The sequence below is a fragment of the Chiroxiphia lanceolata genome, chromosome 3 (assembly GCF_009829145.1).
Source record: "Chiroxiphia lanceolata isolate bChiLan1 chromosome 3, bChiLan1.pri, whole genome shotgun sequence".
Classification (NCBI taxonomy): Eukaryota; Metazoa; Chordata; class Aves; order Passeriformes; family Pipridae; genus Chiroxiphia; species Chiroxiphia lanceolata.
Window position 1 is genome coordinate 100999253 of NC_045639.1, and position 25357 is coordinate 101024609.

The 25357-nt window shown below is 35.9% G+C and overlaps 1 protein-coding gene and 1 long non-coding RNA gene across 2 annotated transcripts in view; both read right to left on the reverse strand.

Annotated features, from left to right (window-relative positions):
* Positions 1–1676: 1676 nt before the first annotated feature.
* On the reverse strand, positions 1677–8132 carry LOC116784415. Its single transcript, XR_004356064.1, has 3 exons — positions 7300–8132; positions 2330–2757; positions 1677–1917 (listed from the first exon to the last, which is right to left on the reverse strand). It is a non-coding gene; the product is annotated as an uncharacterized LOC116784415 (long non-coding RNA).
* Positions 8133–10951: 2819 nt separating this feature from the next.
* The window catches only part of KIDINS220 (kinase D interacting substrate 220), a 76301-nt gene continuing 61895 nt past the window's right edge, over positions 10952–25357 (reverse strand). The window contains 5 exon segments of the mRNA XM_032682337.1: positions 10952–13379; positions 15287–15535; positions 16630–16728; positions 18467–18607; positions 24953–25009. Of these exon segments, the coding sequence (XP_032538228.1) occupies positions 12108–13379; positions 15287–15535; positions 16630–16728; positions 18467–18607; positions 24953–25009 (1818 nt within the window). The 3' untranslated portion in view covers positions 10952–12107.

Here is a 25357-nt window from a genome sequence, read left to right on the forward strand (position 1 = left end):
TAGTCTCTGAACTATTGCTGAATACATATTTTATTTTTTTTTTATGAACTAATGGCTTCCACAGATTTCCTAAGTACATAATTACAAGTCAGGAAAGAAAGTTCATTTAATTCAATTTCTGTAGAGTTGGTGAATGATTTAAGGTGTTTATGAAAACACTTAAAAGCCACAAAAACTTCTTACCTTTCCCTTCAAAGTTCTGGAATCTAAGCAGCTCAAACCAGTAATTTATCAGCTGTTGAAGGTGATGAAACAGGGCTTCACTGATGTGGGGGGAAATAACGATCTTGTGGTTAAGACTTTGAACTAGGAGCTACAAGACATAGCTCTTAGCCCAGATTTCCTACTGATTTTGTATGTGACCTCTGCAAGTCATTTCACTCCTTCATGTTTCTGTGCATCTGTAAAAATGAGAAATTCTGTTCTTTCTCTCTCTCTCTCAGGAATTCTTATGAGCCAGCATGTCTGATATGGCATGATACCGGGCTACCTTTGTAATACTATAAATGGGAACATCTTAGGCATTAAAATTCGTCATTTATCATGTGGAATTGTACTTGCCACACATACAAACAATTGCCAGTCATGACCTGGGAGTTACACGGCCTACAAGCCCTTCCAGGACAGCATTATGTTTTACAGAGAGAATATCAATAACAATAGGAGAGATTCCATTGTAATGGGCCAAAGAATGGTCCTTATCCTGTTGGAAGCATTAATTTTCAATCTGTGGTTTTCCTTATGTCACCAAGTAAAAAAAGATCAGGTAACATGATTTTATGTTGATTGCATTTTGCTTAAATAAGCACATTAGATTCTCTCTTTTCTTACCATACTATAATAATACAATGATGATTTAAATTTAGCAGAATTCTGAGGAATTAAAATAGCATCATGTAAACAGTGAGGAGACAATTAAAACGAGCCTGGATGATACTGTGACTAAGGAGAGACAGGGCACTGAAGGGCACAATTTCTTAAGAAGTTAAAAAGTAAACAGCAAATTTAATTCTTCCAAGATGGATACATTTAATTATCTGTGTTAATAACATTGTAACATGAAAGCAAACACTCAACATGACGATAGGCAGGGTGTAAGGTCACTGTGCAAAATACAGAAATCACACTTGTGACTGGAAGCCTGGCCATCAAGGGCATGAACATGAAGCTATTAATTTGATATGCAAAATACACTGGTTTGCTCCTCTGTTTCAGTTGACAGCCACTGTATCCCATACAACTGGAACAGTCTGGGGTTATTGTTGCCACTGCCTCTTTGTCACCTGGTACTTTCTATTTCATAGTATAAAGTGGGACATTTTGCATTTAACTTCTGCTTCTGCTGCTGTGAGGGGGAATTTTGCAACTTTTCCTCTTTTGTGGGTATTTACACCCAGGCCTACTCCATCGGTGAATTTCCCAGGAACATAAATGGTTTGGCACAGGTTGTTTTTCCTTTGGGAATCCCATCCAAGGTAAATGAAGCGACAGTAGATGTTTGAAACAAAATTCTGTGCATCTTGCCATGTAAAACCAAAAAGTGCAAACCAGGGTGTCAGAAGGTCATGTTATGGTTTGTTCACTCTCAAGCACTCCCAGTGAATGAAATTCCACAATCTGGCTAGGTATCACTGATAGTGCTTTATTAGAAAGCTTTTATTTTCAGACTACCAGGGTTTTTTCCTCTCCCAATTAGAAGCTGATTATTTTATGCTCCGCTGGTACAGCTTCTCATCTTTCTGTAACAATATTTTACATAGGAAGAAATTATGTCCATTCAGCCTTTCTCCAAATCCAACTCTTTCAATATTACATACCTGTAAGTCATGGTTTCTGTATGTTTTTGCTGTTCTCCTCCAGTTGCTTTTTAAAGTTGCTCAGGTCTGGACACACCTTCAGTAGCAGGACATATCTCTCCTGGATTGGATAATACTCTATTAATTCACCCATCAGAGATTTCCTTTTTGACCCTCTATCTTTCACAATATCACTTATCTTGTTAGCTTAGTACTGGTTTACTAGTCACACTAAAATCCCTTTGTCTTTTGCAGTATTTCAGTGGGCCATAATCTATTTTATATTTGTGCATTTGATTTCACTTCTGTAAGTGCAATACTTTATACTTGCCTTTAGTGAATGACATCATGTTTATTTACAGTCCTCTATGTATCAAGCAATTCTGTCCTTTGAGATAAGGCAGGTTCAGACAATAGTAAACTGAAATTCCACCAACAGGGTTGCAATTAAAGTACTGAACAAGAATGGACCCAACAGACCCCCATGTGACCCTACTTTGACATGAGATAACTGATAATCACTCCAAGTTTACCTTTTGAAGCAGTCTGCTTTTACTCCATTGCATGATTTGCTTAAGCTTTAATGATAAAAGTCTTAGTGCAGTCAAACATCTCATCTGCTGTATCCATCATCTGCAGGCTGGTTACTCAGTCAAAGGAGGAAATGGGAGCAATTTCATAAGGATCATTCCTGAAAACTTAAAATTGAATTTCATACTTGAAGTTTAAATACTTGATGAAGTTCTTGCAGATGTCAAAGTAAAGATAATTCCCCAGGGCCTCCCTTTTTGCCTTGAATGTGGTTCCAGGTGGTCCCCTCCTATCTTCTAATAGCTATATCTCCACGATATAGCTGTCTCTCCCTTTCTCCAAGACAACTGATCATGGTTCACAGATTCTTTTGACTGGATCCTTAACTTCAATATCTTAACAGATTGGCCATACTGACTTGAGGCAGTCACTGAAAGAAAAATAAGTATGCTTAAATTACTATCTGGACAAAAACGTGTTGGTATGCTGGACAGGTCTAAGTGTTCAGAACCTCCCATTTCTGATCTCGGTTTTCTTTTTTAAATAATTATTAATTTTTTAGGATTACAGAATTGTCCTGCTAATTTAGCTTTGTAAGATAAACAGAGGAAAGAAAAATATATAAGCCAAACAGTTATGTGCAATCAACTTATCTTGAATTATTTTTCTGTTTCTGCCTGGTTTTCTTCAGAAAGCATTAAAAAGAAATACGATACAATACAATAGCTAAGCAGAATGAATTTTGATGTTTTCTTAAGAATTTTCAAATCCAAATAATTCTAAGATATCTGAATAAAATTTCAGTGCTACATAGCATCAACTTGGAAGACTTTAATGACTACCTTCAGTAATTTTGTTTCTGAAATGTCTTTTCTTCAGCAATGATTTACTTTCTTATGTGTTGTTCATTTACATATTTATATTGTAATTGCACATGTTCCCAGGCAGTTAAGAATTTTCAACCTTTGCACTACCCACAGCATGTGTTCACACCACATCTTCACACATACTTCAGATACAGGTGCTGTGTCATCTCAGTCCTGGCTCCACTACAGAATTCCAGAGTTCTCAGAAAGACTTACCCTTCAGTGCAACTTACGAATATTTTTTTTTCTCCATTTTTAAATGTGTGTTTAAACATCTCCATGCATCACTCTCAGTGACCTGGAAAGGGGTGTCACAGTCCTCATACTAAGACTTACAGATAATCTCACAAGTTTAGCAACAACTCCTTGATGTGTGTGTGATGCCATAAGTCTTGCTGAATGTCGGCTCCAAGTTTCTTGGCTCTGCTCTGAGCAGAGAAGAGCTTCACAATTATCTAAAGTGGGCACTCTCCTCAAGGGTTGCCAGAGTTCTGACGAAGTGTGACACTGAGCAGGTTCCTCCATAGACATGTCATACATATATCACTATCCTGTTTAGCAGCCTTTTCAGCTAGGGTTGCTTTGCTATTAACATGATCCTGTCTTGATCTTCTGAAGACAAAAACACCCCCTCCTAGCATCCTGGTAATGAAAGAATGGCCTAGGTATGGAAGGCTACATAAAATTACACTCCCTAGTTAAAACAGAATCGCTTGGGAAGAGGAAAAGCTCTAGGACTTCATGGATGCTTTATCCAAAGAAGTGAAAGTGGCAGAGACACTAAGTGTGGATTTCACCTGCTCTCCTGAACAACGCTACAATCTGAAAAGAGACATGATCATGAATGGCAATGCTGTAAACTCCACCAAGGTTCTGTCCTGCAGTCCTAATCCTGATCTAATTACTTGGTTTGTTCCCACTGGTCTTCCACACTGCAAACAATTTAATTAAACCTAAAGAGTCTTTGAGAATACTGAATGAACATGTGTCGCTGGTGCACCAAGATAATGCTGCAAAGTGAATGTGGAGCAGACTATGGGATGGTTGAGTTCCTTTAGCTCAAATAGAAAGTCTGGACCTTCAGCCAAGAGAGAATAAACAGAAGGCTTTTTGGAGAACTCCCTCATAGAGCCCTTTATGCTCTTGATAAGGATTTCTCCCATAGCATAGGAACATCAGTACTCTAACGCTGACAGATGTCCAGTACTCACCTTGAAATAGGAAGGTTGAGTGGACTAGAATATGTAAAGAATTTTTAATCAGCTCAGAGATCAGATAGAGATGTTAGTTCAAGATTTGTTATTGACAGATGTAGATAAATATAAACCCCCAAACCAAATCAAACCTAAGGTTATTTTTCCAGAAAGCCTAGAAAGGGGCTCATCATAGTAGGAGGATGAATATCTAAGTATTCTGTCCAACTTTTCACAGCCTGAAAAGATTCCTGAAGAGAAAAAACTCTGATTGATAGATTTCTGCCCTCCCTTGAATTTTAGGGACTATTTAATGCAGATGATTTTTTTGTTTTGTTTTGTGGGGGTTTTGTGGGGTTTTTTGTTTGTTTGTTTACTGGCCCTGAAATTAAAACAAATAAAAATTGAAGAACCATAAGGTGGTTGATAGAACCTGAGCAAAGTGATCTTATGTTTTAGAAGCCAGTTATTCAGGCAAAAAAGTTGTGGCCCATCTCAGGTGAGCTATCAGCACTGTCCGGCCTCTGCTAAAAGACAACTAGTCCAAACAAAAGTAATTTGCATTTTTTTCTGAAAGTCCAAATATTTTCAAGGATGTGATTAAAATAACAGTCCCTTCCTACATTGGAAAATTACAGAAGTGGGACTATTTTCCTGAATTTGAATTTTAAGCATAAATGCTTTCTCTTCCAAATCTAAGATGAATCACCATTGTACTTTCTGCTTGGGAGTAAAGTGTGTACTGTAAATGCAGATAAATTAGTTCTATGGATCTCCGTTTTCCAAAGTACCACCAGGTGCTTAAAGAAATTATTATACAGAGAGACTGTATGTGAAGACAAGAAATAAAAAATAAAAATTACTGAACACCGTAGTCATGGACAACAAAATTAAAGACTCCAGTTCATATTAGCATATAAAAAGGTCTGATGAAGCTGAGCTAGTCTCTCATCAGATGGAAGAGAGGCAGAAGGTAGCACAGATGGTGAAAACAGAGGAAATTATTCATGGTTCCTCGTCACACCTTGAAAGAAGCTACTGAGAAGATGATGTTGAAAATTAAGACCAGAAGGCATCCCGGAACAACAAAACCTCTAAACCCTCCTTTATATTCCAAAGGTGTAAATATGTCCTGAGGTTAAACAGGCTTATGGTTTGAGGATTTGTCTTCTATAGAAAATGAAAAAATCGAGATTTCTTTTTATCTTTCAGAGTAAAAATACCTGAACACCAAAGGTTGACTCTTGAGTCTTTAAACAAACATAGAATCTTGTTTTCTTCAGATTACTTGAAAGCAAGAGCTAAAATGTCCTGTACATTACATTATTTGCAATGTAACTCAGACCTGCAACATCAAACATAACTTAGAGAACCATGGGGAAAATTAACTTTTCCTTAACGCAACCTCAAAATTCTTCTAGGATCTTAACAGACTACTTACAACACAGATGAGCTGACAACTGTGCTTATCCTACAAGCAAGCATTGCCTGATTATTTACCAGGAATAGCTGCAAGGAAAGCAAGAAGCAGATTTTCCCAACAGAATAAAGTCTGAAGGTTCCTTCCACTAGCAAATATCAATTAATGCACTTTTTTTAGATGTGTCCACAATACTGTCCACGACAAAGATATCAGATAAAATGTATTTTAAAACCAGCTTTATGGACTGTGGATGTGTATATTCTGTGCATTTTCCAGAGGAAGAGGATGGAGAGAAGTGAGGAAAAAGTGTATTGTAGAACCTAGAGCCTACCTAGGTTGTAAAACCTTCCTAAGGTAAACCCCCTCACCAAATAAATATCTCCATCCAGGCAAAAAACACCCACCATCACTGCAGCACAACACCATTTTCTGCCATTGCTGAAGTGGGAAAAAATTGCAGAGTACAGCAGTTCTTAGGTTATCATGAAAAAGTCGAAGAGAAGGCAAGTCACACTGCCAGGAACCAGAGCCCTGACCAACAGTCAGGTGGTGAGGCAGAACTGAAACAGCTCCAAGTACACAAAGTACTTATGCACCAAACATGGTGAGTGGGGGCAAGACAGGACATAAGCATGTACAGTAAGAACAAGGGAAAGCAAATACACTTAGTCCAAAACGACTGGCAGGCCGAAGACATGCAAAGTTAGAATCTTTAACTTTTTGCAAAATGGGGAGGACCACAAACAGGCTGCAAGGTTTATAGTCAAATAGGAAACATAAAGAGGATGGAAAACAAAAAATGCTGAGTAATGAGAGAAAGTTAATAGGAATCTTCAGTTTAGATTTTAGGACTTCTTGTGGTTTAAATGAACATAAAATAAAGTGGGTCTTTGATATCAACAAAAGTCCAATTTGACTGGCAGGTGAAAGCTCAGGACTCAATTCCTGACTCTCCTAAAAAATACACATAATTCTGTTTTCTACCCCTGCTGAGGTGGAAAAGGATTTTTCTGGGGTCCAAAATGAAATTAGTAAAATTTTGCCACCTCTCCAAAGTACTGTAACAAATTAAGAAGATTTGATGGTGCCGCAATATGTAAACATATTCAAGAATATGTATTGCTTTTAGCCAAGCACAAACCATCACATTATTTCAGAAGAGAGAAATATTCAAAACCAAAAATGTTAAATCTCTGCTGATTGCTTCCCTGTGGTTTAATTAGTGAGGAAAGGCAGAAAGGCATCACAAAATTTCCATTTTAGTTTTACTGTTCCCCACAGCCAATATTTTATGCCTTTGTTTTTATTTCTAGGTTCCAGGGACACATACAAAACATTCAAACTTTCCTTTTGTTTTCTACCATTAGAAATTCTGGACACAAATAAAATCTTATAATGGACCACTAGCATTCCTTTCTTCCCCTTCTCTTTCATAAACAATAAACTTATTGTATGCCAGTAACAATATACAGACACTTCGGTTTACTTACAAAGATAATTCTGCAATCCAGGTTACTTCTGTAAGAAGCAATAAGGATATGAAATGTCAGTACTCAGAAAGGAGATCTCAAACATGAAAGAACCTTGAACACTGTGCTGTGTCGTGGCAACACTAATTCACATAACAAAAAGAATGGTCTGTTGCTAGAATCTCATCTTAAAAGGAAATATACCTTAACTCTCAATTTATAAGCTTTTGTTATATAAAACCTCTCACAACTTTTCATCAGCTTTAAATTGCATTCTGACTTCTATAACCTGCTTCCATTTGTTAACCAAAGGGCAGAGAATGCTGCATGCTCAGCTTGTATGACAGACATAATGAAAAAGTTAGCTGGATGTTATAGAGCTAAAATCATATTTCTAACAGCTTGATTGGTCTCCATGTGCCAATTAGTCTTTAGAAAACTCTTGTTCTGTTGGAAACATGGTTTGATATTATTTATACTTTATGTTATTAAATTTTTTGAGCATCCATTTTCCTGTTTTTTATTCCTTTATGTTAAAATTCAGAAACCTGTGAGAATATGTCTTACAAAACTGTGCCATATTCCCATAGAGAAAAATTGTAAGTAAAATTTTCCCTACCCTGCCCTTATACCGATGAAATGGGCCTTAATAAAGATAACAGAAATCTAGAAAATACAATGCACAAGGCTGACAGAAAACAGCGTGTAAGGTTAGCACAGTCTTCCCAGTCTCCTCTGCTTAACTGGAACTGGAATTTTGCTCTAAGTTCTCCCCACTACAGCTACTATGTCACACAGAAAAGACCAAAATCCCAACAGCAAATTCACTACCTGGTATGAACGCTACTGTGGCTTTCATGTAAGAGACCTGAAATATCCAGGTATTATTTTCTTTGGCAATTTCTTACAAATGTGTTTAGAAACTTAAATAAACTTGTAACAGATGATAAAGCTGATCAAAATTATCAAGGCCACAGAGTGCAACATGCTGGACTATGGATAAAAGATGTTACTGGGATCCTTTGCTTGTGTGTCTCGTGGCCATACATAGAACTTCCCATATGGTTAATGTGAGGTCCAGAAAGCTTCCTGCTATAGTTGAAAATGTGAAAAAGACTTTGAGGATTCGGTTGACAGAAGTGAACACTTGAACCCCAGACAAGAGAAACCACCTATTTTCAGCATGCTGTATAAATCCATGATAAGTGTGTCTCAGGAAAGTTTCCCAAAGATTATATAAAGAAAAAAATTAGGGAAGAAACTAAAAAATTAACAGTATTTAAAAAGAAAACTGAAGAAAGCTAAAGACTGAAAACTTACCAACATCACATATATATTCTACTGCATGGGCTAAATCACACAGGGTGATCAGATACCCCAGTGTGACCAGGACAGGCACAAAATGGAAACTTTTTTCCAGAATCTCCAAGAATTTTACAAGATCGTTATTTTGTTGTAAGTTTTATGAGTGGGATGTAAAAACTACCCTCTGCCCCTTCTTCTTAAACTGCCACCCTGGAGAAGGCTGGCAAATAGCCATAAGACTTTCATATAAAACCTGAAATGTTACTTGCATCCAATTTTTCCTTCCAAAACTGATTTATTTTCACCCTACCATTCAAACATATCCAGGCATCACAACAAGAGGACAAGCCAAACTGTGCTTGTAAGATTCAGTTAGGCAAAGCAGTCATGGTTTCAAGTTCCCTTATTCAGCCATCTGAACTTAGAGTGGATACGTAAACTATCATTACAAGAGTTTTGGAAAGTGGTGAATACTAGAAATAGTTTGCAGTTGCCTTATTGTTTTATACTCTTCATTTGTTTCCATTCTCTATGGAACTCTTGGTTCCATGATTCCCAAAAGTCACACAGTTAACATTTAATATTTCAACACTGGAAATTGTTTATGGTTTTTTAACTCCAAGAATTGTGCAACAAACTAAGCAGGCAAGTAACCATAGAAACTGTGGTAGAGAAAGAACTAATTTCAGCTAGGAAACTGCAGTGTATTTTTAATTCTTGCAAATGTTATTCTGTCATATTCTACATGTGAAAAAATCATTTAACATTTGCAGTAACTCACATATACTTGTTATGTACTAAAAGACACTTCTTACTACTGTGCTGTAGTAAGTATTCCGTTTCTCTCTTCTTTCTTTTCTCCTCTCTCCCTCTATCACAGTACATCATTTTCTTCTGTTAGCTTACGAATACCTGTATAAAAAAATTTTTACAAGGGTCTTCAATGGAGAAGAAAAATGCACCCCGTGTAGTTATTTTTAAGCAAGTAGACTCGTAAGAGTCAGTTATATTTATTGTCCTGTTAAAAACCAGCTTTTGTGGCATATTATCCTTAAATTGGCTAGGAAGGATTCATATTTTCCTTATTCTAGGAACTTTGCTAGGCAGGCATTAAACAACAAGTCCATGAACACACCTAATGATATAAACTACAGCCTGCATGATATATGATGCAACTGAAGCAGTTCAATGCAACAGGATCAAACTGCTGTTTGGAATCGAAATGATTTTAGGTACCCACATCCCATACGTGACATGGATCTTCATACCCAAAAGGAGTATTACATTATGTCCTGTGCCATCTTACAGACACTCTGCTTGTAACTATTGTTTCTTAATGATGGTAAAGAACCACACTGGTATTAGTGAACATAAGATAAAATGCTTAGGTTTTCTATTCAACTGCCAATTTTATCCCAATGTTGGTATTTTATGAAGAGTTGAAAGCTTCCAGAAAGAAAAAGACCTCAAAACTATCTGGAAATTTGTAATTCATCCATTTGGATTACTTGAGCACTTAAACAAAAATATTTGAAATAGTTAGGATCTTTCATAAAAACTGAATATGTCTAAACAAAGAAGGCTACACTTGTCTTCTCTTGCAAAACAATGCTTATAAGTATCCTTCCGTAAAAAGCATCCCAAAAATTTCTGAAAGCAGAGTAATGTACTTTTATTTTTAATAGGAAGAACCCAACCCAAAAAAATGTTCCCAAAGATTCAGCAAAATATCATGAAGCTATGCAGGATTTGTGGACTTTGTTTTGGGAGGCATTTCGGTTGAATTGTTAACCTAATAGATAGAGATATGTGCATATAAATTTCCAGTACTTCTGTAGCACTCTGATGAGTAAATTTTAATTCAATCAAACAACACACCAATTCAACAGAATGCAAAACCATACAGATCACATCTCCAGTCCTGTAAGTACAAGACATCCGTGGAATGAAAAAACAGAGAGCCTGGATAAAGCCAGTTCTTCTGTTGACTCTGGCATGGAAATGCATCCTCTTGATTCGGATAACAAAGGCCAAGACCACATGGTCCCTTGGGAAGCAACTGGTTGGAGATACAGTGGGACATAAACAAAGCTTCACACAGCTACTAGCACATGTTAACTGCCACAAACAGCAGGGTTATTGCTTTGGACTAGTGGGAGGTGGCCACTTCTCTGCAGCTCACAGCACTTCATTTAGAAACGTCTGCTCTGCCAATTTCATTAATCAAGTGTATTTTTTACTTAATGATTATATGTATTATTAATGATATTGTTTTAATGCATTTTTAAAAATTAAATCTGTGAAGTACTTTAACCAAAACAATATGGATTTAACATTTTTATCAAGTAAAGAAACAAAATACCGCAAATAAGAAGAAATTTGGACACAAGCCCAATGTGCCAATTTATTTTTTATTCTCTTTCTACTAGCAGACTCTAGTTTGAACAATTCTTCCTCAAAACCATGCAGATTTCACTGGACAGTACAAGCATTTGCTACAACATCATTCAGGTACATTACTTAAGATGATAAAAAAATCTTCAAACACTGTACTTCAGAAGTAAAGAAGCTGGCGTACAGCTTTGACAAGATTCCAAAAAGTATGTATTAGTTTTAGAAGGGCAAACACTGCTTATTTTTCTTTCCATGACCAAATGATAAACACCGTACCAAGGAAAAACCACACACAGCTACAAATGCTTCCTAAATTCAGACATCATATTCATACCTTATCCTTAAAATATTTTAATGTAGCTCAGCTGGTTGCATCTATTGAGACCATCTATTTAGTGACTCCAAAATTACGTACGTACAATAAATAACAGATCCACTAAGTCAATGATAAGGTATTACCTTATAAATAACTGCCAATTCCAGTGACACATCAAGACAATGTTCCTTTCAAACCTTACCACCACTTTACCTGACAATCACAAAGTCAACTGCAACTACTGAACATACAAAGAGTAAAAGCACAAATATAGCCAAAGAAGTATCTTAACACTCAAATTTCAACATATGTAATATATGTTGCACACATCAATCCATAAATGAAGGCAAAATTTGATAAGGGTGTCACGGGTTGTGATATTAATGTTCTGGCATCTCATACCTCAAATGGCAAGGATGGACAGTATTAACTTTACTTGCAAGTATGCAGAATTAACTGGAATGTTTAGATGGGATAAGTAATACACATCCCAACAGAAATCACATCATAATTTTCATAATTAAACCATACTTACTCTGTAACATCTGCCCCTGACCAAACCTTTGCACAGTGTCTTAAAAAAGAACTGGTTTTCCATGCTGACAAGTACGGCTTTTATAAGTGGGGAAGGTCTGAAGCAGTTTGCTTTTTGTAAAAACTACTCCTTCTCTCCAAGAAAATGACTGAAAATAATCTAGACCATCTATTACAATACTGAAAGCTTGAACTAAAAAGCTTAATGTAACCACAGACTGACACAGAATTCCAAGTAAGCTACAATTCACGGGCAAACTCTTTTTAACCTGGCTGCTTTTTACAGGATACTCTCTCTCTCTTCTCCAAAACCAGCCCCATCTGAGCCTGCAACGGTGTGAAGCTCTGATGAATCTTTTGAAAGCCTGGTGTAACTTGAACGCTGGCTCCGCTTGTGAGCAACCGTCTTCAGGTTCTCATTCTGAACCACAGTTGGATTGGAACCTGAGCCAGGGTGCAGGATGATTTGAGATGGATCTCTGATACCTTGTATTTCTTCAAAATTTTGATTAGCTCGATTGCTTGGAGCACTGTTGTTATTTAAGGTGACTGTACTAGGGGTTCTGTTTAAATTATAGACTTTCTGGCAAGCTGGCCAGTTCTCTTCAGGGCTACTTGCTATCAGGCTGCTTTCAGAAGGGCTTTTCTTATCTTCTGAGCAAATAGACATGCGAACCACAGCTGGATCTTGAAGGCCACTAAGGCTGTGTGGAATTCCTCTCTTTGCACTGTGACTGTCATCTTCAAGCTCAATGAGATTTGCCTTTTCAAGCTGTGATTCATCTGCTCCTTCATTATGGAGGGAATGATTTGGAGAACTTTCATTGGATCTTACACCAGAGTCAGATGAATCTTTCTTATCCAAAAGGGCATCTGTCAAGTACTCCTTTGCTTTGATGAAGGTTCTAATAGGTTCAGAACCATGTTCTGGAGATTTGGGCTGCTTCTCTATTTTGATATCTGTTTTCTTATCTTTACCTTCCTTAAGGAGAGGAGTATTATCTGATTCCTCAGTTCCGGACTCATCTTCATCACTGGGAAGTTTCTGATACCGGAGAGTAACTCCCTTAAGCTTTAAATCTGCAGCCTGGAATATACTTGTTCTTTCTGAAGACTTCTTTCCTGGGAGAAGCTTTGAACCAGACTGATCAGATTTTTCATCTTCTTCAGTAATAGGATCCAAAGGAGATGCATCACTAGTAGAAACACCTGAAGTACTGTAATCAACAACATCATTTCTCTTCAGCAAGAAGGACTTCCTTCCATCGTCTTGTTTCTGTTCACCATCTTTTCCTTTTTCCTGCTCTGCACTGGAGTGCAAGGAACCCCCTGATGTGCTCTGCCCCATATAGAAAGCACTTGAGCTATGAGGAGAGGACCTCCCACTCACTGTAGTAGAATTGGCACCTCCTTCTAACTGTGACATCTGAGCAATATACTCTCTATACGCATCTCTGTACTCTGCCTGCACCTTGTCAGTAAGCTTTGATATTTCAATACTAGAATCTTGAGAGTTAAGACTTGAAAGACTTGGAGTTCTACGAGTTTGTGACTGAAAAAAAAAGAAAGAAGAGAGAGAGAGGTAACAGTTAAAAATAAACTATTTATTTTTACTTTTACTGATCTTAAATAAACTAACTCAGAGCGTTAAGTATGTGCTTAAATTATTCTTTTTGTTGCTGCAAGTAGATTATGCAAGTGAAATTGTCAATGCTATAATTAAAATATGCTTACTATAATCATATATATGCAATCACACACACATTCACTAAATTTACAAAGTATTCTTATTGTTGGTCCCCATAACAGAAAATTTCCACAAAACAAGCATTTTATCCAGTGCATTTGAGGCTAACTTTTGAGTATATAATTATAAGAATTGAATTTGTATGTCAAGATGGGCTTTTCTAATATATTTTTGTACATCTACAAAATTAGCATTTTATATTAGACAGGAAGAATTAATCTAAATGTTGAATATCTCTCAAAAACATTTTTAAAAGACCCTCACCCTTTATACTTCAATACAGCCTGGCAAAATGCCATTGCATGTAACTGATTTCAGAAAAGTTGGTTTTCTGGCAAACATATTTCTCTTTGCCCCCTCCTCTGCTTTTAAAATTGTCTTTATTTTTCTATACCCTACTCTGATTTGATTGGTAATTAATTAAACTAATTTTCCCAAGTGGAGTCTCTTTTGCTCATGACAGTCACTGGTGAGTGATCTCTCCCTGCCCTTATCTCGACTCAGGAGCCTCTCGTATTTTCTCTCCCTGAGCCAGCTGAGGGCAGTGACAGAGCAGCTTTGGTGGGCATCTGGTGTCCAGGCAGGGTCAACCCACTGCAGCAGAGAAGCAGTAATATTATTTTTTAATCAGTATTGATTTAAAAAATTCCAACAGGTCGATTCTAATGTTTTCTTGAGGACAAACTACCTTTCTCATTCCTTTGATTCAACTTCAGATAACTGGACATCAGAAGCACTATTTATTTAAATATAACAACTTTGAGTAATGCCAGTTTTGGTTTGGAAAAACATACACTAATAGTCCGTTGCTGGAAATAGGCAGTAAGGGTAATCAGGACCTTACAAATACACACAAACATGCATGCACACATTCAGAGGTATCTGGGATAGACATCTATCTCTGGGATATATATCCCAAACCTATTTTCATGGACAGTTTTCATTATTAAAAATATCATCTATAGTTAGTAACTTGTGGTGTCTTCCTATTTTGATGAACCTTCAAGATTTTTTAATTTACTTCCAGAGATGAAAAAACTGCTAAAATGTTTGGGTTTGGTGGGTTTCTTTGTTTGCTTGGTTTTTTTAATTCTAACTACTATTTAGTTACCAACTGATTTGTCTTATTTCATAAAGACAAATGAAAATCCCACACTTCAAGTGATTTCATAAGTTACAGAAAAAAATGACCACAACCTATGGCAGAAATTAGAGATAGAGAAGGATGTCAGCTCTGGAGTCTATGAATAGGTTATGCATTGTCAGGACAAGGCTTTGATGTCATGGAGAACTGTAGCTGTCTGTTTTAAAAAACCTCACAAATATATCTGTAATCCTTTGAACAGCATAACACCTAGCTAGCACTTAGCTAAAATATTTCATACACAAAACCTGAATACTACGATAAACAGAAGTCTTGCATGACACTACCCTAAGCTAGATGAGAAAAGCAAGACAGCTTTCATTTTTTTGTCATGAAGAGTGATTATGGAACAGATGAAAAGTTTTCAGATGGTAAAGACTAAAGACTTTGACTCACAGAGTATGGTTAGAGTTTACATCTCTGCAGAACTAGTTTTTAGCAAAACGGAGAACTGAAAGTATCTGGACCATCCCAGCAGACATATTTTTTGACCTGTCTTCATGAAAGAATGGAAAAAAACTCTTTTCCATACAGATAAGCAAGCAGAATACATTTCTCTATTAAATACCTGCCAACTTAAGTTACTATGGCGTGGAGGAGCTTCATCAAGACCAATTGTGTTGAGTTCTTCAAAGCTGAAGTTAAGTGTGTAGGGAGCTTGACCAGCAAGACCTGTCAGCTCAGTGTGAGGCAACTCAGTGTTATGCCCAGGACGGCGAGTAAGTTCACTGTGAGGAATCGCAGTTGTAACGTGCTCGGTTGCTCCACGAGGATCTTCCTGAACAGCCTGATTTTCAGAATTTCTCATTTCAAGTATCTTAACGCACAAAAAGAAACAGTTAGAAATAGTTCCCAAAATTGATAAACAAGAATTCTATTAAAAAGAGGAATGAGGAATTTGCAACTGTAAAAATATACCTGCGTATGTGGTTGTGACCACGGAAAAGTGCAAAGAAAAATCTGTTCACAGACCTAGTGCATTCATTGTCTTTACTGCAAATCACATTTTAACATTTAATAATTTTTTGTATTTAAAAATTATTACTGCTCAGACCCTTGAAAGAATTCATATCACAAAAACACTTAAAATCTTGTTAAATTAGTGATAACCTATAAATTTAAAAGCAAAACCAAACACTTCTTATCTAACAATAAATCTCATTGTGTAATTCTCAGTGTTTTCAAGACTGACTTAGCAGTTGAGAGATAAACTGTTATTTTCAGAAAGAAAACTGGCAATAGTCTAAAAATACTTAAGAGAAAACACAGTTCTCTGTGATGTGTAACTCTTCCTGTAACACTGTCATTTACTTTCAAACTGGAAGGAAGGAAATGGGGGATATTAAAAATCTATACGTATGCTTCAATAATAGCATGGAGCATTCTTATATTATACAAGTATGTGTCAATTGAATACTGTACATTTATCTTATTGGCTTGATTTTCAGCTTAACTTCCTTTAAAAATCAGGCTTATTCAACTGTGGGCCACACATCTCTAACAGCTTGGCTGTCCAAGTCCTTGCACATATTATTACACATACTTCAAATTCTTCCAGTAGTTTTTAACAGAAGGACAGAGTCTTCAAAAAGAGTTAAGTTCTGACCATTTCATTAAAAAAAGATAAATTTGAAAGGGGAACCCATAAAGGAAAAAAACAGATCCTACAAAAAGAGGAGGTAAAACTTCAGAGTTCACAATCAATTAAGATGCAAATCTATAGGGAAGCAGTTATTCATTAGTGCTCAAGACAAAAAGACAAAGTAACAAAATAATAGATGCATGCATGTTTTAAGACAATACTTACAAACTTAAAGGTGATGACAAAAAGAAAGCAACAAGGGAGAAAAAAATATTCATATTGAAAAAGACTAATTTATGATGACCTGAATACCGAACAGAAAGTCTTACCATGCTCCTGAACAGGTGCCAGTCACCAAAATTCATATTCATTTCTTTTTTCAATTCATCAATATTGCACTGAGCCAAGACACGACCATTTATATTTGCCTGAAACAATAAAACTAAATAATGTAAATTACAGATACAAGATTTATGGCATGGCAGTAATAGACTAAAAATTGGATGCGGACTACTAGTGAAACTCCCCAACACCACTCTTAAGTCCAATTCTATATAATGTATTTTTATAAAAGTACATTTATTGATGATTGCTGATGGATAAGAGCCACCTATGTGTCATGGAAAAAAGGGAAATATTAAATAATAATATAAATATACACTAAAAATGTGTATATGAAAGGCAATATGATTGTATTCTATAAACTGACATAAGGAAACAACACATTATTGGTAGAAAATTCCAGGGACAATAAACCACATTAATCTGCCTAAATTTCTCTGACTCAGAACAATTGGACTGCAGATGCCCAAGCATCTGAAGACAATCAGATAATGAAGTCCCAGGCATCATCTGACCCCTGCTTTAAGGCATCTAAGATCAAGTACTACCTCCATCAAGTTTCCTGTCTGCATAATACAGGCTTACATTCCTCCCATCATCAGAAATACCCAGGGATAGAAGACTAGATTTCTTTCTAAAGAAAGTGCTTAAACAACACATATATTCCAGAAAGGTGATGATTCCTTACATTAGGCATGTTTATATAGTGCTTAACTTTCAAAGACACCAAATTCAATACAAAACCATTTCAATTTCAAGAGGTATTTCTTTTCATACCACATATCAGTGGATGGACAGAATGTAAAAGAGGAACCATGTCTTAGGAGAGCAGTCAGAAAATAGAAGACCCAAGCTGAGAGCTCTGCTTATACTGAGGGATCTCAATGGTTTTGTTCCCATATCCCAGCAGATGGTCTTAAATCAAACCAGGAAAGAGACCAGGCTGAGCCATTTTCATCCCTCTTTTTTACAGTAAGAAATGCAAGAATATAAATAAGAGGAATCTTGTTAGAGATAACTGATGAGCACATTCTTTTCACACTCTAGGGCAACGGAAGCAACTGAAGTTTTTTGCAGCTACGCTTAATGACCTGCAATCTAACATTCTATTTCTTGCTTTAAGCAACTTAAACCTGTCTCTTAATCCTTGAATCAACATCCTTCCTGTATTTAAGATATGATAGGTTCCAGCACAAAGCGAGCTCAGCAAAAACACTCACTAATGACAACCTTTGTATTTTCCCCTTCTTTCTTTGTAAAAGGTGAAAAAAAACGTTCACACAGAACAGTGGAAAAAAAATTAATAAAGGAAAAAATTATTCTGTGAGAATGTATCTATCAGAGAAAAGAACAGTAACAGAAAAACTGTTGCCTTTTTCTGAAGCAAACAGATGCGGACTGTGATAAAGAAATGGAACCATCTTCACCACTCATTTACAACAGAAGAGATGTGCCAATTTTTCACTGCGAAAAAAAGGGATGTTGCTACCTGGAGATAGAACACATTTGCAACCTTTTTTATCTATTTATTATACATGGCAATTTTGAAAACATCTTTCTTGCCTCTATTCTCAAAATAACCAGTCTCATAGCATTTATATTTCTGACTGTTTTTCCCTTTTGACAGAGCACATTTTCTTGCAAAAATAAATGCTTGTATTAAAAATGTCCTCCAAACTTGGCATGCACAGAAGTTAGGATGTTGTTTTGACATTTGATGTGTTTCAGTAAACATTTTCAAGAAGAGAGGCAACTAAGTATTTCCTTTTCCTTGTGTAGCTCCACGTTTAGGTACTAAATACATTAATGAAATTCCGCTGATACCTTTTTTATTGTTGCAGAGTACTGAAGTAACATGCTCTGGTCTAGACCATCTATCTGCTTTAGCTTCTCACACACAGCTTCCACACTCATTGTGCTCAGAGACACATGTGATCCTCCTGTGGTTGATCCTGGTCCTGTTCCCTGTAATGTGAGAAAACATGCACATAAGACTTGTTCAAGTACTCAGTACACCTAGAATTTCACAATACACACTAACACAAATCAAGCTTTGTTCAACTACATTTTAAAATTAAGAGATGAGAATAAGAATGCACAGGCATTTTTAATTGCTATCAGAATATCTATATATTGGGAAACCTTTATTATAGGTATTTATACGAGAAAAAGCCCCAGTATCTTGTGTCCTGCCTCTATGACAAAATAACTCTCCTAAATTATGTTAAGAAAAGAAATATAAAAATCAGAAATATTAAGTAAGGGTTAATCAATTTAAAATGCATCTTCACTCACAAGTTTCCCCCTGATTTTAGTGGTTAGTTTAGTTCTGGGATGTTTGGTTTTTTCAAATAATGAAGATACAACTCAGATCTTCCTGTATTAGAAACTCCTGGTTTAGTATGAGACAAAGATAACCTAAAACATAACTCCTCAATGACTTGGATTCTTTGGGTAATTTTAGCAACATCTGTCCATTTTCCAGATGTTCCTTCAGCTCTATTTATGCAAGATCAGCCCAGGGGCTGTGTACCACAGTACAGAAACACTCATCAGCACTGCAACTGCCCTCCAAGATACTACGAGCATGCTTCATACAACTCAAACTTTGGCAAGATTTAGGTAGAAAATATTTATGATTCAGCTTTGAAAACACAGGAGTTGTCCCGTTAATGTTGCCAGCTTCTGGGAATTTCAAAGAAAGGGTGGAAAACCAAGCCAAATGCATCTGCATGTAGTCAGTACCCTAAGACAGTACGTTCTCAAAAAACCCCCACATATTCCTTGGATGGGGACCTGTGCAGTTACACCAGTGATTCCAAATTCCTAAAAGCAAAATCAGAACCCGTTCTATCAGTTATAAAATACTCCCTATGTAGGTACAGAGTACACTCTCCTCCTGGGAAGGAGGCTGCACCATTGCTTTTTCCTGAACTTTTGGTTTCAGCACTGTAGACCATGCACCAAACAGCTCATTTTGGGAGGATGCAAAAGAGCTTCTAAAGCTTCAGAGCTCATCATCCATCACATGTATAAACACTGGGATGTAAACGTGCACTTTGACTATCCACAGTTCAATTAATCAAATTTTATTATACTCAAATCACCAATGAAGACTGGTTCTATAATTGCAATACTTTCCCCCCCATTTTTATTTAATTACTTCAAAGTTGTTTAATCTTTTAGAATTAATATAAATTAATAGATCCAAACATATTGCTTATGAAAACCAAGGATCATCATAGAGAATGCCATTAACAATATCTGAAATATCTAAACTAGGATATTTACAATTAATTTATTCAAATAGTAATTCCAAGGCAGCAATCCAAACCTCCATTATCTACTATCATTTAACCTCAGAGTAATTTTTGACATACTGTTGTCAAAGATATCCTGATCTGGGGAGGTAGGCATTCTCCCCAGCTAAGCTACTCACAGTTTCAAAGTTTAGATGATACTACATGTAATTCCCACAAGTTCTCTGCCAGATGTGCTTGAAATGGACTTAAAAATAGCTGTTAACTCCTTTTGGGAACACTACAGGAGGTTGTTGGGAATTCAAGCCTGGCGGTTCACACACTTGCCTAGAAACAGCTGGGGCACTAATCTTTGTTCCTGTGACCATTTATAATTTTTTTTTAGTGTGATGTTCACTGGATACTACACAAACAAAAGACATACCCCATTTTCTGGGAAGGTAGTCTACCTAAATTATTGCATAAAAATTAGACATTATAATTCCACTCCAGTCTAGGCTCTTAGGCAAAGGCTTGGTATTCCTTCTGAGGACAAGACAGCTACTTTTCAGATTCTGCAATGTATCCCTAATTAGGTGCCTACAATACCTAATTAGTTATCATACAGGCATCTAAAGTACAAATTTTATGTCTTAATTTAGTCTGACTTTTAGCACATCTAAAATCTACATCACGTTAAGGATACAAGCCAACCATCAAACTGATGAAGATGACAGGACCCATAAACTATTTATCATATACTTTTATGAACATCTTTATTTTTCCCTTTTAAAAAATCTTTTTTTTTTTTTATTTTCAGCTTTTCTTCAGAATATTGGTTTTGTCCATTATTTCCCCACAAACACACTATTTACTATTGGTATGAGTTAGATAAAACATCAATGAAGACAAGATATTACGTTAATTTAAATCTTAATTATTTTTTGAAAAAAAGCTTATCAATTAAAATAAAGGAAACCATTATAGCCAAAATTACATTGCAGCACTACTAAAATAAATGATCCCTAAGCAATGTATGCAAGCAATTGCCTTTGTTCTCGGAATCTATTGAATACATTTATGATATATCTAGAAATAAATGAAGTTTTAAACACTTCTAATTTAACAGTTCTCCTTCAGATCAAAATGGTTTTTTAGCAATCAAGAACAAGCTATTCTTTCTGCATGCATGAAGACTTAGTTTAGAAACTTTGCTTTCTGTGTATAAAAAGAAATACATAAAAGAGCTAAAATATTTAGACTATTTTTGTTAAAGTGTGAACTGTTTGAAATAGATGCACATTAATCCAAATCATTCTTTATGAAAAGAACTCTCTGAAGAATAAGTAATGTAATAGCTTTAGGGATATTGTCATCATGTAAGTGAATTAAAACTGTACTTAAACTGACACATTTTTCAGCCTTAGTGGTTTTGTGAGAGATGCTTAGAGAACATTAGTCTGAAAAGTATTTGCCATGCAAAAGCTAAAAGCAGCTTGTCAAAACAAACCTCAAGGCTAGTAATGAGCATTAGTTTACAGACAGCCCAGCAAGAAGCACCAGTATGAGAGCTTCTGAAATGACTCCGAAACAAGTGAATGATAATTCACAGAAAGTGGCTGTACCTGTCTGTTTTTGTTTAACCCAGATTCACACAGCTTTCAGAAAAGGACAAAACAGAATTAAAAGAAACAACAGCTTAAAGCGACATCACAAAGGTTGAACATACAGACGACATGCTTTAAAGTAAACAGAGGGAATCAGTGTTAGGACACAAATGGGATATTTTCATAATGTGATGAAACTTCTAAGACAGATCTTCACAATATACATTTAGGATATGCTATACAAATACTATTTTCCTATAAGCAGACTACTCTGGTTTGCACTCGTAAAAGAATCAACACTTGCTATATTTTGTTTTGCATAAAAGTTTTATATAATGTTTCTGATGGAAAATCCTGCTTTTAATAAAACATTCTCCGGTCATTTCAAGATCACATTATACCACTGATGTATCTCAAATACCTTTTAAAACTTCAGTATAACTGAACCTGCCCACTACCCTTGCCACCACCCAAAAAAAAAGCAAACCAGCACCACCCACAGAACTGAAAAGTTATTTGTTATGAAAACAAATATTCAAAGCACAAAAATGCTACATAAAAGCACTGGAAAGTCTGTAAGAAAACTCCCATGCCATACATTTTCATTCATGCTCAAAACTTTGCAAATTACTTCCAGTTTCTCAGAGTGCTGTATATTTATCTATCTATACTATATGCTCTGGGCCACATTAGTTCTCATTCAAAGCATACATATTAACTACATCTTAAGGGATTATATATTCAGTGCACTATGAAAAAATGTATTTAAACAAACAAAGTAATTATATCACAACAAGCTGCACCCTAACTAGTCACAATTAACAATGCAAACTAAAGCATAAAATCAAGTTTATTACAGATTAGCACTGCTAATGCTAGTTTGATTTCTAACATAATAGAGGATTCTGTGAGCCATTCTGTGTTACCATTCCATGTCTGGTAACACTGCAATCCACCTACAAACTCTTCAAAAGAGCACTCAAAAGTTATTCAGAAATAAGCATTTGTACAGTAAAACCAGCAGAAAAGCATGTTTGCCTCCATCCCAGATGTCAAAGGCTGTCAAAGATATCTTAAGTCTATTTCCATTAGTGATTTAAGCCAATACCCTAAAATTTGCAATGCAGTTTCATGCCGATACAACTAAATAGATGGTATTTGGTAAACTTACCAGTTTGACACCTATGTTTTGATCCATTCAGCAAAGAACAGTTAACTACAGTCTGAGATAGACAAGTTTTATCATCAGCAACAGAATCCAAATATAGAAGAACAGAAATATAGAAACATAGAAAGTGGTAGAAGGTGTATCAAATTCTCGATACGGGATGACTGTTCCCAAAATATTCCTCATTTCTACTAAGCTAACGTAGACTTACACTGATATTATGGGACTAATGATCAGGATCTGGAATTTCAGAACTTGGCCAACTCCAATGTCAGACTGACAACAACACTGAAGCCTTAACTAGATCACATAACAGCCTCAACACAGCTCTGTCAACTCAGGCAATAAGCAGCTATGATGATCTGTATATAGAAAAAATTATACTCCTGACTAATCCTTTTTTTTTGCCCTGTTACGACTCAAACATCCAAAATAATGATTATTTTCTATTTTACACAGAAGTAAAATTGCAACATTTCTGGCTCTTTGCCAGTTGTGCATGAAAGACAATTTTGATTCTACATGCTCCTCTTGTTTTCAATCACCAAATCAATTACACATCTTAGTTTTCATTAACTACTTTGTACAGGTTTTTTAGTTTATTTAATTACTTTGCATGCACCAATCCATTTAATAAGTAAAGTTGTATCACTTATACAGCAGCAACGACCCATCAATTAAGAGCTACCTAAATAGGTGGATGAAATTATTGTACCCATCATCTACAGATAATTGTAGTAAATAACACAGGTATAATACTGTTTCTTTTCACAGAAAATTCAATAAAGTTGACAAAAGAAGTTGTTTTAGAATAGGTGAAACCCTGACAAGGCATCACACAAAATATCATAACCTGACTAACAAATATTCCTGTCAACTACCTAGAGACTTTAAAAAAAATTCAGTTTTAGATTTACACCAATATATAAAATATTACTAAGTCTTAGAAAAGTACATGATCTGATGTGCTGCACTACACAGATTCACAGTAGTATAAATTAAACTCAAAATTAGATCTAATAAAATCCTGCAATATCATTATTTCACACAGAGTTTCTATTTAATGTTTTAACTCCTATATTTTCTTCCTTACTTACAGGCAATAGATTCCATAACTTATAGGAATCTTTTAAATTGCTGTTTGAAGCTGCAGCCTGTGCGTGCTTTAAGATACACACTCAGCAGCAAGCTGAAGAGCAACCAGGTCCAGGCCTGCTGCTGGAACTCATTCCCTACCCTGAGACTAAATCCCACTTTTCCAGGCTTGTGTCCCTTTTCACATTCATGGATACACGCACACTTCAGTCATCACTCTAATACTTTTGAGAAAGTTCTTTTTTGAGAAATTTCAGTGGTCTGGGAAGAGAATGGGATACTGAGATAAGGAATCAAACACAGGGAAGACTTCATCTTCAAAAATATACTACAAGGAAAAATTACTCCCTTCACACAAGGTAGCTAATAATGTGGGAGAGAGAACTTCAGGGTACATTTTCCATTGCATCACCCATACATGGTTGCTCAGTGAAAGTTACGTGCAGTTAAATACAGTTTGAAGTTTGTGTGGGGTTTTTTTTTTCATTGTATAACAACAGAAAGACATTTTTGCAATGATCTACTACAAGAAAAAATAACTGAGATTAAACTATAACTATTGCCAAAAACCATGGGCAGCAAACATTAAGAGAATCATGACAGTCATGTGAACCTCTTTGTTTCAGTAATAAATCATGATCACAATTAGAGTTAAACTTATATCATAAGATGACTTCTTTCTGTGAATACTCAGGATAAAACAAACACAAATCATGGAAAAGGTTAGCATTCTGACTCAAGAATAAGCTTATGACCAGTAATTTTTTTTTTTCCCATTTCTATCCAAAGTTGCTTTATACAGTGTTACCTTCAATAGCTTTATGTCACCAACTAAAGAAGTAGGGTTTGGGCGAGAGAGTTGACTGAAGCAGAAAAACACAGTTACTTCTAAAATTTAAGCACTGAATGACCAGCTGTCATTCTTCACTCTGTTTAGCTACCACAACACTTTTTACTGAAAGCTCACCACAGCTACTGAGAAAGGCAAGGGGAAAACTACAGGGGAAAATAGAATACATCTTAAAAGTGACATATTAGCTCAAATTCATTCACGAACTACATTAGTTTTCTACTACTCTATTTGCCCACCAAAGCCACTGATGCAGTGTTAGTGAACTGCAGTTATGATTAATGCAGACTCATTACTGCTGAAAAAGCAATGAGATGCTAAAATTTCCACACCACATGACTACTCATTTACCATTGAGGGGTCTGTGGGTGAAGGAAGCCCCTCATCAGCATCCTCCTTGATAACATCCTAACAACAACAAAATATTATGGTTTGGGTAAAATGATCAAGGGCTCAACAAAAATTATGAAGTAAACAGTGAATGAGAATGATCTCATAATAATACATAATTCAACAGAAACACATTTGTTTTCTTGAAGTGATTAAAGTTTTTACAACCTTTTAACAGCTTTGCTCATTGTATCAATATCCTATAGTTAAAGTGATGGACAAGTGAGGCTTTTATGTTTTTATCTTCCCTTAGTTCATAATTCCATTTGAACAGCCTTCTGTCAGTAAAATAAATACTGTTAAATAGGAAATTTATTATTCTATAGGAAGGTAGAGACGTCTGCTCATTTCTCCTTTTCATGGGTA